Source organism: Microcebus murinus, chromosome 16 (genome assembly GCF_040939455.1).
Source record: "Microcebus murinus isolate Inina chromosome 16, M.murinus_Inina_mat1.0, whole genome shotgun sequence".
Classification (NCBI taxonomy): Eukaryota; Metazoa; Chordata; class Mammalia; order Primates; family Cheirogaleidae; genus Microcebus; species Microcebus murinus.
This window is the reverse complement of record NC_134119.1, coordinates 64,333,892-64,349,097: the sequence shown is the minus strand read 5'-3', so window position 1 is coordinate 64,349,097 and position 15,206 is coordinate 64,333,892. Positions and strand designations below refer to the sequence as shown.

At 55.6% G+C, this 15,206-nt stretch overlaps 2 protein-coding genes across 3 annotated transcripts in view; both read right to left on the bottom strand.

Annotated features, from left to right (window-relative positions):
• The window catches only part of RELB (RELB proto-oncogene, NF-kB subunit), a 30,185-nt gene extending 16,338 nt beyond the window's left edge, over positions 1-13,847 (bottom strand). Inside the window, 8 exon segments of the mRNA XM_020283388.2 lie at positions 323-675; positions 2,147-2,155; positions 6,301-6,348; positions 7,318-7,389; positions 7,392-7,533; positions 12,673-12,734; positions 13,222-13,445; positions 13,819-13,847. Of these exon segments, the coding sequence (XP_020138977.2) occupies positions 323-675; positions 2,147-2,155; positions 6,301-6,348; positions 7,318-7,389; positions 7,392-7,533; positions 12,673-12,734; positions 13,222-13,445; positions 13,819-13,847 (939 nt within the window).
• Positions 13,659-15,206, bottom strand: part of CLPTM1 (CLPTM1 regulator of GABA type A receptor forward trafficking) — a 32,910-nt gene continuing 31,362 nt past the window's right edge. For both annotated transcript variants that reach the window (XM_012761369.3, XM_012761368.2), the window contains exons 13-14: positions 14,566-14,733; positions 13,659-14,389 (exon numbers count right to left, since the gene is read on the bottom strand). In XM_012761369.3, the coding sequence (XP_012616823.1) occupies positions 14,103-14,389; positions 14,566-14,733 (455 nt within the window). In that variant the 3' untranslated portion in view covers positions 13,659-14,102. The remainder of the gene's footprint in view (positions 14,390-14,565; positions 14,734-15,206) is intronic.

Sequence of the window (15,206 nt, the reverse complement as noted above, 5' to 3'; positions counted from 1 at the left end):
GAGAGACTGAGTAACCTGCCTGAGGCTGCACAGCTGGTAAAATGGCAGAAGCGGATTCAAACCCAGGCACTCTGATTCTTAAGGCCTCGCTTGTAAACCAAGAGGCCGCAGTGCCTTTATGAGCAATAACGATTTTGCTAGATACTGCCGAATCGCCAGGAATAAGGCTTTTCCCTGGATGCCCCTTAGAAGCTTTTGGATTCAGAGCTAAGTGATGGTACCGCCCAGTCCAACGACAGCAACGGCAATAATAATAACCACCATCCAACGCGGGGATAAATAAACGCATGCACTCGATGGCTGGGCGCGGGCCGGGCCCCACCTCGATGGCGGGCAGCGTCTTGCTGGCCTCGGTGCTGCTCTCCCCCAGGATGCTGCCGGCCGAGCGGCCCTCGCACTCGTAGCGGAAGCGCATGCCGCGCTGCTTGGGCTGCTCGGCGATGACCAGGTGCGGCCGCGGGCCGGGGCCGGGCGCGGGGGGCGCGGGGGGCGCGAGCCGGCCCAGCGGGCAGCCCCAGGGCGGCGTGGCGGGGGGCGCGGGCGCCGCGGGGCCCAGGGTCACGGTGTTCAGCGCGGCCGCCCCGCGGGGCACCAGGCGCGGGAAGCCCTCGCCCGGGCCCGGCTGCGCCCCCTCCAGGCCGAAGCCGTTCTCCTTGATGTACTCGTCGATGATCTCTGCGGGAGAAGCAGAGACCCCAGGTGACCCGGCTGTCAAAGCAAAGGCGGGATTGCCCCCAAGACCCTTCCCATCCCATTCATTTCCGGCGGGCGGGGCGAAGGGGCCTCAGCTCCCAACACACAACAAAGCCCCTGTCCTTGTCGGGGCCAACAGCCGGGGCACCCCAAGTCCCTGAAGCCAGAAACCTGGGGGTCCGCCTGGTTCCTTCTTCTCCTCAACCCCCCACATCCACTTGCCTCCCTAATACTCCTGAACCACCCACTCCACCGCCTCTCACCTGGACAGAGGAAAGGGCCAACTAACAGGTGCCCTGCCTGCGTCTTGCCAGGTTAATGACAAGAAGGAGAGCTGCTCTGCCCAGCCGTGCTCGCATCAGCAAGCGGCTACCAGCCACCCACACCGGAAGGGGCTTTTTTAATTAATCATGATCCCATGTCTGCTATGTCCGATCCATTAAGTTCTTCCACCTCTATGCCTCTACTTCAAACATATATTTGCTTTTCCACCACTTCTCCCTACCCCTCTCGGCCACCCTGGTCCACCCTCCATCCTCTCCCATCTGGACCACTGCCGTGGCCAGCTCACTTCTCCGTTACTGTCCCCTTGTCCCACTCAGTCTGTCCCTCACCTGCAGCCAGACAGATTTTCTGTCTGAGTCTGTCCCTCCTCCGCTCAGAAGCCTCCCATGGCTCCCACCTGCCCTTAGAGTCTAAATCAACACCCTCCCCACATTAAAACCTTCTGAAAACTCCATTCATCCCAGAAAACCAAAACCCAGCTAAAACCCCATAGGCCTCACCCTGGTCACGAGCCTTGTGGGAAAAGGCCCCTGCTGTCCTGGGCTTCGCCAACGCCTGCCACCCTTCTCACCCTGCTCTGGCCTCTCTTCTGTCTCTTGCACCCACCACGCCTGGTCTTCTTCAGGGTCTTGAACTTGCTCCTCCACCTGCCTTTTCCACACCTTTCCCCATTCTATCCGTGCTGGCTCCTTCTCGTCCTTCTGGTCTCGGCTCAAATATCATCTCTTCAGGAAGGCCCGAGCTATGTGTGCTCGCCAGGCCATCTCTCCCTCTTCCTGTTTATTTCCTTCACGGCTCTTAGTCTGATCTAACATGATCTCATTCATTTATTCATTTGCCTCTGTCTCCCCTACTCAACTATCAGCTGGGTCCGCAGTGCCTAGCACAGTGCCTGGCAGTCAGTAGGGGCCCTGTAACACTCACTGAATGAATGAATGACAACAGTAGCAGTAATAGTGACATTAAAGGCAGCTAACATATGCTGAGTGTTTTCCCAGTGTCAAGCATGGCTAAGTACCTTGGGAGCATGACTTCGTTCAAAGCCCCATATGGTCCTGGGAGGCATACCGTGACGCCCCTCCCCCACTGAACAAGGAAGGCCAAGCCCCCACCTCTGTGAGCACCTTGACCCCTCAGCCTCCCTGCAAACCTGCCTCGTGGTACTCACCCAGTTCATCTGTGGAAGGAAGAGAAAGAGAAAGGTGAGGTCGAGAAAGTGGTTAAGACTTTTTCATCTTTTAAGAGATTCCCCAACCCTGTCCCTCCTGTGACCCTGTCCCCTTCCTCCATCCTGGGAAACCCTGGGCTCTGGCTCCTGGGACGCCAACCCCAACCCCCATCATCCCCCCCTTCAGCTCCTGATGCCAGGGTTCCAGCATCAGGGTGTCCTCAAGCTAAGCCAAGTGTCTCCCAAAAAGCATTTAGACCAGGGATTGTGAAGTCTTGTTGAGAATCTGGAAAAGCAAAGTGTCTTCCCTCCCTAAAGCCCATCTAGGCCCCTGGAGGTCTCTGGCAGGTGTCTGAAGATCCAAGGAGGCTGATCTGAATCCCAAGAGACACCTGCTGTGCATCCTGGCCCAGTCCCCCAGCACCCACCTGACACCTGATTCACCCCTGCTTCCTGAGGGAGGCCCCTTTTCACCTCCCCAGCAAAGCTCAGCTCCGAAAGGGGCCGGGAGGAATGGAAACCAACCTCCCGTCATTCCACAGACAGGACAAGGGGAAGCCCAGAGGCCGCAAGCCTTGGGACCCCGCAGCAAGGGAGGGCAGGCCGGAGCCAGGTGCCCCACCCAGGCCGCTGGCTGTGGATTTCTGCCCAGTGCAGACCAGCCCGGCTGCTGCTAGATCTGTCCTTCTCCTCCGCTCTGGGAGTGGCTCCTGGCAGCCAGACCTTTGCCCCTTCGGAGGCAGTCTTCCTGTACCCCTTATCTTGTGTGATAGCCAAAGTAAGTATGGTGCCAGGGTCCCCACTAGGCAGATGGGGATACTGAGGCTGGGAGAGGGTAAAGGATGTGTCCTACATCCCTGGCAGGGCCGACCTCAAGTCGCCTCAACTTGGAAAATGCTTCTTAGAATAAACTGTGCTGGATAAACCTGAGGACCAAAAGACAAGTTAGACTCTGGGCCTCAAGGAAGTTCCCGGGCTGCAGGGGGAGACTGAGTCCCAGGTGGCACTGGCTGGAGCTTTGGATTAATGGCCTCAGTTCAAATCCTGGCTCTGCTACTTGCTAGCTGTGTGGCCTTGAGCCCACTGCTTAACCTCTTTGTGCCTTGGTTCCTTCATCTATAAAACAGGCACAATAACAATCCCTACCTCATTGGGCTTAAATTATTTATTTTTATTTTATTTTATTTATTTATATTTTTAAGAGACAGGGTCTCACTCTGTCACCCAGGCATGGGTACAGTAGCATGATCATAGCTCACTGTAACCCTAAACTCCCAGGCTCAAGCAAACACCATGCCTGGCTAGTTCTTTTTATTTTTTGTAGAGTTGGGGTCTTGCTATGTTGCCTAGGCTGGTCTCCAACTCCTGGACTCAAATGATCCTTCTGCCCAGGCTTCCCAAAGAGCTGGGATTACAGGGTGAACCACCACACCCAACCAGGCTTAAATAATTAAAAAAATTAAAAAATACATCGGAAACATTTAGAACTGCCTCATAGTAATACCAATGCTGGCTGCTACTGGACAAGATGTTAGAAAACATTGTTTCATGGGCTTGGATAAATCCCTTCCCCTCTCGAGATCTTCGCTTTTTATGTGACATGGGGAAGTTGGAAGGCATGGTTTAAGAGCATGGGGTGTAGAGTCACACAAAGTTGGTTTGGATCCCAACTATCATTCACTGGCTGTGTGGCCTTGGGCAAGTCACTTAACCTCTCTGAGCCTCTTCTTATAAAATGAGGTCTGAGCTCCTACCTCAGGGGCTAACATGAGGATTCAGGATGACACAGGTAAACTGCTTAGCACAGGATCTGACCACTCTACAACCTCCATAAAGCTTAGCTAATATTATTATTATCTAAAGTCCTCTTTCAGCCAGGAAGTGTTGGGAACTTCCTTTCTTTATTCAATGCTCTGTTCAAATAACAGCTTCCCAACCTCCTGCACAGACTTGCCACCACTCGGGGACAGCCAGGATGGATCACGTGAGAGCAGATATGGATGGAACAGCAAACCAGCTATGCATGTGCTGCCTCAGGGCCTTTGCACAATCTGGTCTCTGCCTAATGCTCTTCACCCAGTTCTTTGCATGGCCTCCTCCTCCTCCTTCTTCAGGTCCCCAGTCAAATATCATGTCCTAGACGGACCTACCCTGACCACTTTACCCAAAATAGTTCCCAGGCCCCCTACTCCAGTCCTTTGAAGTTAGGTCCCTTTGTTAATGTGTGTGTATATATATATATATATATATATATATATATATATATATATATTTTTTTTTTTTTTTTTTTTTTTTTTTAAACAGAGTCTCACTCTGTTGCCCGGGCTAGAGTGCCATAGTGTCAGCCTAGCTCACAGCAACCTCAAACTCCTGGGCTCAAGCGATCCTGCTGCCTCAGCCTCCCGAGTAGCTGGGACTACAGGCATGCGCCACCATGCTTGGCTAATTTTTTCTATATATTTTTAGTTGGCCATTAATTTCCTTGTATTTATAGTAGAGACGGGGTCTCAGCTCTTGCTCAGGCTGGTTTCCAACTCCGACCTTGAGTGATCCTCCAGCCTTGGCCTCCCAGAGTGCTAGGATTACAGGTGTGAGCCACCGCACCCGGCCTGTTATATACTTTTAATGGAACTGATTAGGATTTCACAAGGCCTCGCAGTACCGTGATTCATACCTGTCTCCTCCTATAGATGAGACCACTAAAGAGTGGGGAGCATGTGTGCCCATCCTCGTCGTATCCCCAGGGCCCAGCGTCTGCCTGGCCCTTCAAAATGAAGGCGATTTTCCTTACCACTCTAGGTCACTAGTTCTCCTATCCCCACCCTGCTGTTAAATATCATTGACACCGAGATTTCTTCACAGCCCTTATCACCTTTTATAATTCTACATTTAATTTATTATTTATAAGCTTGCCTCCCTATTTAGATAAGGAACCCCATGAGACAGGGCCAGGGCCGTCCTTAGCACTGCCCAGCAGAGGGCCAGGTACAAAACAGGTGCTCAATAAATATTTATTGAATGATGTCAGAAATGACTCTCGCTTGAAACCAAAGATCTAGGTCTTAGGCCAGAAAAGTCTCAGCTTTGACCCTGCCAAGAACCAGCACGTGGGCAGTACCTGTCCTCAATGCCATCCCCCGCCTTTCTACCACCCCCTAAATTTTCAGACCTGCTGGGGGAGCCTGTAGCATCTCCTCCATAGCCAACACAGCACTTTTGGGATCCATCCCAAGATGCTACCCCCCGAGCAAGGTCAGACTCGACTAGCCCAGGCCACCGAGCATTCACAATGATAGGCCTCTGCCCCTCTCTTCCAAATCCCACCAGATTTATAAGAGAGAATGTAATAATTTGGCCAAGATTCTGCATTTCCTTAGGCAGCACTGAATTTTGGCTGATGGACATTATAGACCAGTAGTTCTCAGCATCTTTTGGGAACTTGCTAAAAATGCAAAATCTCAGGGCCCATCTGAATAAGAACCTGTAGAGGTGGGGCCTAAAAAGGCCCGGAGGCTCTCTCAAGCCCCACTCTTTCTGTTCTAACAAGCCCTCTGGGTCATTTTGATGCACATGGTTTAAGAATCACCATTATAGACTCTCTAATAATAATTATTATCATAATCATTATTGTTGTTATTATACCACTAACAGTTAACATTTATTGAGCCTTCACTGTGTACCAGACACTGCTTTGAAAATTTACCTGTATCAACTCATTGAATTCTTTCAATCCCCCTGAAAGAGAGGCACTGATATTGTGCCCATTTTACAGATGAGGAAAACCGAGGCCCAGACTGGGGGAGTGACTTGCAGACATTCACACAGTGAGGGGGTGGTGGCAGCAGCATAGAAACCAAAGACCAAAGCAATCAGGATGGCAGTCATCACCCTCTGCTACACCACGGTGAATCTCTAAAGAGGGCTCCTGACCTGAATAGGTGGTTAGTTCAACCTGTTAAACTCCTAAGTGCCCAGGAGGTAGGGACACCTAGGGGGACCATCTCAACGGGCAGGGAGGGACACAGCCATGGGGGGAAAGCCGAGGTGGACCTCAATGAACCCTCCTCCAGACAGAGGCATGCCGTGCGGTCTCCACAAGCCCCCCAGCCCCTTTCTGCACGTGGAGTGGGCAGGGACTGTGGAGGGCTGCTCACCCGTGGTCCTGGAAACTGCAAGCGAGAGCGAGGAGAGGTCAGCGGAGCCTGCAGAGAGGAAGGCATGTCTCAGGCGGTGACCGCGGGGAGCGGAGGCCCGAGGCTCTCCCAAGCCCCACTCTTCCCGTTCCCGGCCCCGCCCCGTGGGACCGGCGCGCTCTCCTACCGCCCGCAGGGTCTGGCCACGCGGCCCTCCCTAAGGCCTGTCATCCTGCCATTCACCACCCTTCATCACACTCAGGCCCCTCCTCCTCTCCCTAGGGCTGGGCCTGGGGACCCCTTCTCAACCTCCGTTGGAAAAGCCCCCACCCCTTCAGGGTCAAGCCCGCCCCTTTCTCCCTCTCGAGTCCCACCCCTCTCCATTCTCGGCGTCAGGCCCCGCCTCCCCGTTTCAGAACAGGCCCTTCCCCTTTGCTCCGCCAGGGTCCCGCCCCGTCCCTGCGCTCCCTCAGGGCCAGGCCCCGCCCCCTCACCCCTCCGATAGGGCCCTGCTTCCTTCTTTGAGTTAGGCCCCGCCCTCTTCTCTTCCTCACGGTCAGTCCCGCCCCTCTGCGAGCCAGACTCCTCCTTTTCTCCCCTCTCTGAACCTGGCTCCGCCCCCATGCCCCTCGGAGCGGCTCCAGCTCCGCCCTCTCTGAGTCAAGCCACGCCTCTTCTCCCTCTCTGAACCAGGCCGCGCCCCCACCTCCCCAGAGCAGCTCCAGCTCCGCCCTCTTTGGGTCAGGCCCCGCCCCTTCGCCCTCACGAAGTCGGGCCCGCCCCCTTCTTTGCCTCAGGGACAGGCCCCGCCCCCTTCTCACTGTACAGTGGGACGCCTCGTTCGGACCTTGGGCCGGACCCCCTCAGCGTCCTCTGCCCCCTTCCCGCGCTCCAGTACAGTGTCTCCGGAACACTCACACTCCCCTCCGCTAATCCCCGAGACTCCCATAGGAACTCCCAGACTATTCCGGGACCCCCGGCACCCTTGCATCTCCAGCCCCGCCCCGGACTCCTCTCCCGAACCCCGGCTCCGCTTACCCAAGGCCCCCAGCTCCGACGCAGCGGGCGGTCTGGCGACGCGGCGACTCGGCATGGCCCTGCCAGTGGGTCGGACGGCCCGGAGGAGGGCCCAGACCGAGGCGCGCACGCGGGCAGGCCGGGCAGCCCGGCGGCACCGTCCGGTGGACGATCGCGGGCCGGGCGAGCGGCGCAAAGGCTGGGGCCGCAGGCCGGGCTGGACGTGCGGCGCCCGGGCTAGCGGGGGGCGCCGGGCCGGGCCGGGCGGGCGGTGGGCGGGGGCGGGGCAGCGGAATTCCCCGGCGCCACCGGCCTGCGCGCCCATTGGCCCGCACCCTGTCGTGACGTCACGTCAGGGGAACGGGAAAACCCCCACGCGTCACGTGACAGCGGGGGCGGGGCCGGCCGGGAAGAAGAGGCTGGGCGCTCTGCAGGGGTTGGGCGGGCGTCGCTGCCCATTGCCCTGGATGAGACAACTGAGGCCTGCTTAGGGCCGCTCACGCCATGCCCATTAGACAAGCCGGGAAACTGAGCCCACTCCACCCTTGGTCTCCCAGTGGGACTTGAACCTGCTGTTTGTCAGGCTGGAAGGACCGTGAGATTACCAGGATTCTACAACTGCCGTTGATATTAATGATCTTTTATGAAACCTCCAAGGTATCTCAGTACCTCAGTTTCTTCAACTGATAAAGATATTTAATGGACGTTTAGAGTGTCAGCTTCAGGATTTCGGTTTTGTTCCTTGTATCCTCCTGGAACATAAAAAGAAATGTTTATTGAGAATTAAGATTGTTGGCTGGGTGCAGTGGCTCATGCTTGTAATCCTAGCACTAGGAGGCTAAGGCAGGAGGATCGCCTGAGGTCAGGAGTTCGAGGCCAGCCTGAGCAAGAGCAACACCCCATCTCTACAAAAAATAGAAAACTTAGCAGGGCGTGGTGGTGTGTACTTGTAGTCCCAGCTACTCGGGAGGCTGATGTGGGAAGACTGAGCCCAGGAGTTGAAGGTTGCTATGAGTTAGGCTGAGGCCACAGCACTCTAGCCCTGATAACAGACTGAGACTCTGTGTAAAAAAAATATATATACAATTAGGATTATTAAGATTATCGCAAAAGAGACTGAGGCTGAAAGAGGAGCAGCCATTTGGCTAGACCACATTTCTAAGCCTCCAATGTCTCTGAGAATGACTGGGTGGCTTTATTAGGTTCCAACTTGGATGCCAGGCACCCACAAACCACAGAGCCAGGGCCTGGTGTTCTCCCAATGTCCGCTTGCGTAAAATTTGAGTGTTCCACTTCTTCCCCCATGGCCCATGTGGACTCATTGATTCATTCAACATACTTTTTTTTTGAGACAGAGTCTCGCTTTGTTGCCCAGGCTAGAGTGAGTGCAGTGGCGTCAGCCTAGCTCACAGCAACCTCAAACTCCTGGGCTCAAGCAATCCTCCTGCCTCAGCCTCCCGAGTAGCTGGGACTACAGGCATGCGCCACCATGCCTGGCTCATTTTTTCCATATATTTTTAGTTGGCCAATTAATTTCTTTCTATTTATACTAGAGACAGTGTCTTGCTCTTGCTCAGGCTGGTTTTTTTTTTTTTTTTTTTTTTTTTGAGACAGAGTCTCGCTTTGTTGCCCAGGCTAGAGTGAGTGCCGTGGCGTCAGCCTAGCTCACAGCAACCTCAAACTCCTGGGCTCAAGTGATCCTTCTGCCTCAGCCTCCCGGGTAGCTGGGACTACAGGCATGTGCCACCATGCCCGGCTAATTTTATATATATATATCAGTTGGCCAATTAATTTCTTTCTATTTATAGTAGAGACGGGGTCTCGCTCTTGCTCAGGCTGGTTTCGAACTCCTGACCTTGAGCAATCCGCCCGCCTCGGCCTCCCAAGAGCTAGGATTACAGGCGTGAGCCACAGCGCCCGGCCTTCAGGCTGGTTTTGAAATCCTGGCGTTGAGCGATCTACCTGCCTTGGCCTTCTAGAGTGCTAGGATTACAGGCGTGAGCCACTGGGCCCGGCCCAACATACACTCTTTGAGCACCTGCTGTGTGACACAACCTATACTGGGTGCTAAGGCAGAGCGCTCACCAACTCAAGCCTGGTACCTTCTCGTGGGAGGCAGAACAGTGGACGCCAGCAGGTCTCCAAGCGTGGCCAGGCGTTGTGGATGTAGGTGCAAGTTGGAGAACTCCCACCATAGAGGAAAACACAGAGCAATTTCTGCAAAGGGCCAGAGAGCAAACATGTTCTGCTTGAGGCTTCAAGGGCCAGACGGTCTCAACTCTCAACTCTACCACTGTGCAAAAACAGCCCAAGACAGTACATAAATAATGAGTACGGCTACAGTAAATGTTTCAGTAAAACATTTCATGGGTATCAACATTTGGATTTTATATAATTTTCCTATGAAACAGGCCGGGCATGGTGGCTCACGCCTGTAATCCTAGCACTCTGGGAGGCCGAGGTGGGCGGATTGCTCGAGGTCAGGAGTTTGAAACCAGCCTGAGCAAGAGCAAGACCTGTCTCTACTATAAATAGAAAGAAATTAATTGGCCAACTAATATATATATAGAGAAAAAATTAGCTGGGCATGGTGGTGCATGCCTGTAGTCCCAGCTACTCGGGAGGCTGAGGCAGGAGGATCGCTTGAGCCCAGGAGTTGGAGGTTGCTGTGAGCTAGGCTGACGCCACGGCACTCACTCTAGCCTAGGCAACAAAGCGAGACTCTGTCTCAAAAAAAAAACCAACAATATATTCTTTAGATTTTTTTTTTTTTCCAATCACTTAAAAAGGTGAAAACTTCTGCGTTCAGTGCTCAACCTTGTGATCCTACTGGTTGGAGGCTGAGGTGGGAGGATCACTTAAAGCCAAGAGTTCAAGACCAGCCTGGGACATACAGTGAGGCCATTTCTCTAAAAATAAAATAAAACAAAAATGCAAAATAAATAAAATAAAAATGCAAAAATAGGTGGCAGGTGGGCTTTGGCCTGCTGGCTGTACTCTGCACGCTACAAGAGCATCACAAGAGAGGTTGTGACTCCAGAATCAGACTGCATGCGTTCAAATCCTAGATCTCCCACTTGCCCCCTGTGTGACTTCAGGCAATTGACTTCATCTCTCTGAGCTTCAGTTTCCCCTCTATAAAGTGGGTTTAATAGTAGGATGGTCTTAAGGATTAAATAAAATAGTTGACACTTGCACTCTGGGAGGCCAAGGCAGGAGGATGGCTTGAGCTCATGAGTTCAAGACCAGCCTGAGCAAGAGTGAGACCCCATCTCTACTAAAAACAGAAAAAATTAGCTGGTCAACTAAAAACATAGAAACAAAAAATTAGCCGGGCGTGGTGGCTTGCACCTGTAGTCCCAGCTACTTGGGAGGCTGAGGAAGGAGGATTGCTTGAGCCCAGGAGTTTGAGGTTGCTGTGAGCTAGGCTGACGCCACGGCACTCACTCTAGCCTGGGCAACAAAGTGAGACTCTGTCTCAAAAAAAAAAAAAAAAAAAAAGAAAAAGAAAAAGAAAAGCTGGGGACATAATGAGGATCGCCACAGAGAAAAAGCCCTTGCCATCAAAGAGCTAAAATGCAAGTGAGGAAGATAGATGAAAAATAGATAAGCAAATATATGTGGTGATGGCATTATTATAGAGGAATAAAGCAGGACACGTGGATCGAGTTTGGAGGGTAGTTCGGGTTAGGAAGTTCAGAAAGGATCTGAGAAGGTGCCATGGGGGCAGAGAGTGGAAGGAGGTGAGGGATCCCTGTGGATATCTGGGGGAGGGTGTTTAAGGCACAGGGAAGTGCACAGCAAGTGCAAAGGCCCTGAGGTGAGCACGGCATGTTTAAGGAACATCAAGGAAGCTGTAGTGGAGTGACTGATAGGGAAGGGGTGAGGATGAGGCCAGAGTGATGAAACTATAAATTAGGACATTGAATAATGTTAAATTTAATGAATGAAGCAAACTACATATATAGCACTGAGGCTAGAACTTGGCTCACAATAAGGAGCGACGAATAGTGGCTCCTGTTATAGGACCAGAAGCCACCAGATCCCCCTCTGCCCCTTGCAAATGGCAGGTCTCAAAAATGTTTGCTGAGGCCGGGCGAGGTAGTTCATGCCTGTAATCCTAGCACTCTGGGAGGCCGAGGCGGGAGGATTGCTCAAGGTCAGGAGTTCGAAACCAGCCTGAGCAAGAGCGAGATCCCGTCTCTAAATAGAAAGAAATTAATTGGCCAACTAATATATATAGAAAAACTTAGCCGGGCATGGTGGCGCATGCCTGTAGTCCCAGCTACTAGGGAGGCTGAGGCAGGAGGATCGCTTGAGCCCAGGAGTTTGAGGTTGCTGTGAGCTAGGCTGATGCCACGGCACTCACTCTATCGTGGGCAACAAAGCAAGACTCTGTCTCAAAACAAAAAAAAAAGTGTGCTGAATGAATAACTGAAAGGACACATCCGATATCCTCAGTGCTCAGGATTTCTGGTGGGCTGTTAACCCCATGAGGGCAGGCCTGGGACTGCTTGGTCCCAGGGAAGGGGTCATTTGAGTGGACGTCAGTCTCTCTCCACCGGTTTCCCACCAAGGGCCACATTTCTGGATGTGTCTGTGCGTCCAGGAAAGTGAATGTCGGGATTGTTCAAATACTCAGCAGACAGTCCTGGAGCCCCTCCTCTGCACTCAGCCCTGTGCCAGGGACATGGCAGTGACCGCGACAGCCTTGGGTATGTCCTCGTGGGTCTCTGTCCAATGGAGACTGCCCTGGCCCCAGTGATGACACCGAGTGGGCAGGGCTGCTGAGGCCAGAGGACTTGGGGGTCAAGGAGGGCTTCCTAGAGGAGGGACACACGGGGACAGGTAAAGAGGGGTTGTGCGCCTGGAGCATGTGCCAGACGGAGGGAACAGCATGGTCTCCGACTGGGAGGTAAGAAACCACAGCAAGTTAGAGCGAGGGAGACCTGGCTGGCTGATGGGGTTAAGAAGCCTCCCTTCCAGGTTCCGCTACGCTACCTCGTTAGCAGCCTGGGCTCTTCACCCAAGGGCACTGGGGAGCCATGGGAGGTTCTGAGCAGGGGCCAGGTAAGGTCAGGTTTGTGCTCTAGAAAGTTCCCTCTAGCTGCTGGCTGGAGTGTGAATGGGAGGTGGGAGGGGCAGGACTGGGGCAGGAGACCAGGGAGGACACTCAGTGGGGACCTCAAAGAGTGAGCAGGGGCCTGGATCAGGTAGTCCCAGTGGCAGTGAAGAGCTGAGACTCTGAAGCAATTGCAGGGTGCAGCCGATGGGTCTTGCCAGAGGCTTGGGCATGGGGCTGTGTGGAGGAGCTGGGGTGATGAGGTTAGTGAGTCAAGGTGATGCCCCTTGAGGGTCTGCCTACCCCTGCCCCACCTGGGTTCTTAGGAGCCCATGGGAGAAGGGACGGAGCAGAGCCTGGGGTTTCTCCAAGGGCACTGGGGAGCCACGGAATGATATAGAGCAGGAGAGGGAATAGAGCAGATCCTGAGGGATGGGAGGAGACTGCAGTACCCTGTTTGTGTATGTGTGGTGTGGGGCTCTGTGCACCCCAGCATTTTCCTGGCACTTCATGGATCCCCTGCCTGGCCCCACACGGTGGATGGCAGGTGAGCCTGAAAGAACGTGGCTGAGTGCTCAGCCCCAGGCCTTCCCTCCCTGCAGTGATGAGACCACGCCCCCAAAACGAAAATCTAGGAATGTGGGGTCCCCATCCCTAGAATGAGAGAAGCTCAGAGGCCTCAGTCAGCTCACCCCCAAAGTGGGTCGACGGTCCCGGCACCCAGGGCCTGGGCTGGGAAGGCACACGTGCCACGCACTGAGCGTGGCTGGGTCCTCGGCACAGGCAGCCCTGGGGATGCCAATGACACCCCAAGAGCCACAGAGACCACGGCCAGGTGCCACTCAGGCACTTGAAGTCTTCACCCCTGTACCCCTGCAGCCCTGGGGGCGAGGGGTGTAAGGCCAGGACGGTGAAGACACCGTCCAGGCGCTCAGCTGCCGACTGCAGAGGCCTTCGGGAAGGGTGGTGGCGCCTCTGCTCAGGGGCCAGGCCCGGCTGCGGTGCCAGCTGGGGGACATGCAGGCGGCAGGCGGAGGCTCTGGGCCTCTGCTGGCCAGCTTGGGGGCAGCCAGCTCGCGGCAAGCAGCTTCCCCAGGCGTCGGAGAAATGGGGGCAGGGACGGAAGTCCCCTCAGAGGGCTGGTGGGGGGAGAAGTGAGGAAGAGGCCGGCCCAGCAGGCACCGCTCTCAACAGAGGCTCCCTGTCCCCACCTGTCCACGTCCTGCGCCCAGGAGAGCCGCCCCGCGCCAAGCTGCTCTCCCAGGCGACAGAGGAAGGAAGGCACGAGGAGGAGGGGCAGTTGTCGAGTTTAAGTTAAACACCCATATGAATTTATTAAATCCAGACTGTGTTAAAGGGCGGCGGTCTGGGAGGGAGGATGGTCGGGGAATGAGGGACGAGATGATAGATGGCCGTGGGTGTCCCACAGAGGGCCCCGGCCCCTCCCCCGCCTGGCCCACCCTCGGCAGCGCCACGTCGGCTTCACCATGATTCCCAATGGTGCTGGGCTGGCAGGGCGAGATGGCTGGACACACAGAGGAACAGACGGACAGACGGCGCCTCCACACACGACGAGCCCTGGCCTGCCCCAGCCCCACATCACACGCTGGCCCCGGCCCGATGGGGGCCTCCTGCCACCCCGGCCCGATCTGTCCATGGAAGGGGTGACAGGGTGGGGAGGCGAGGGGGGCCAGGGCGGAGGGGTGTCACCGGGAGCTGGAGAGGACTGGAGGACTAGGAGCGGCTAATCCTTTTTCTTGTCCTCTGCTGGCTTTGGAGGGGCTTCCTGGGGCTCGTTGGCAGAGCTGGCCCCCTGGGCGGGCTTGGTGGACAGGGACGCGGAAGCCTCCTCCCTGGCGGCGGCGGTGCTGGCGGGGGCGGGCGCAGGTGTAAGGGCCCCGGCGGCGGCGGGGGCCTGGGCCACAGAAGCAGCTGCTGTCAGGTCCTCTCCGCTCATGCCGAACTCGTTCACCCGGGTGGGGTCGACGCGGTAGATCCACCGTTGGTACAGGTAGATGAAGAAAACCACGTCTGGGGGAGCGGGGGGGGGGCGGGCAGTGTGAGGGAAGGGCCTGCCCCACCCCCGACCGGGCAGGTGTGCAGTGGGGGTCCTGCAGAGAGTGGGCCGCACCCCCAGACTGAGCCCCCACTCCTCCCCAGTCCTGCCTGTGCCCGCTTGCTGGGAGCGCCCGCCCGCCCGGCCTCACCGTCCCGCAGGCAGCCGATCCGGTACATAACGGGCATCTTAATGACAAAGGCGAACAGGTCATCGATGAAGGTGTTGAGGGCCTTGTAGGTGAGCATGCGCCAGGGCAGATGGGCCACGGACTTGAGCTTGTAGTTGATGAAGAGCTGGGGCGTCATGGTGATGAAGCCTGCACGGAAAGACACCCGTGGGCCGAGGGAGGGGCCTGCCGAGCCCAGACCTCGCTGCCTGCATTTCCCGCCACCCTCTCCTGGCTCCCAGCGAACCAGCCCTGAAGGCCTAAAGACACCCCCACATCCTTCCTCGGGGCCTTTGCACTTGCTCTGCCCCCGTCACTGGCTCTGGCATGGCTCCCTCCCTAGATCTTTCAGGCCTCAGTTCAAAGTCCTCTCCTTGGAGGGGTCCTCCTGACCCACTCTGCGCGCCCCACTCTGTCCTTGGCAGCGCGCATTCCTCACTGCAACCCGCCTGTCTGCTTGTTTACTCCCTGGCTTCCACACAAGACGAAATGGCCCCTGAGGACAGGGACTGAAACCTACTGCTCACACCCTCCTGGAAGCCCTCCCTGACCCCAGGCAGGGCCAGGCTCCTGCCTGGGGCTCCCCACATCCCACCCGTCTGGGGACAGGTCTGTCTCCCACA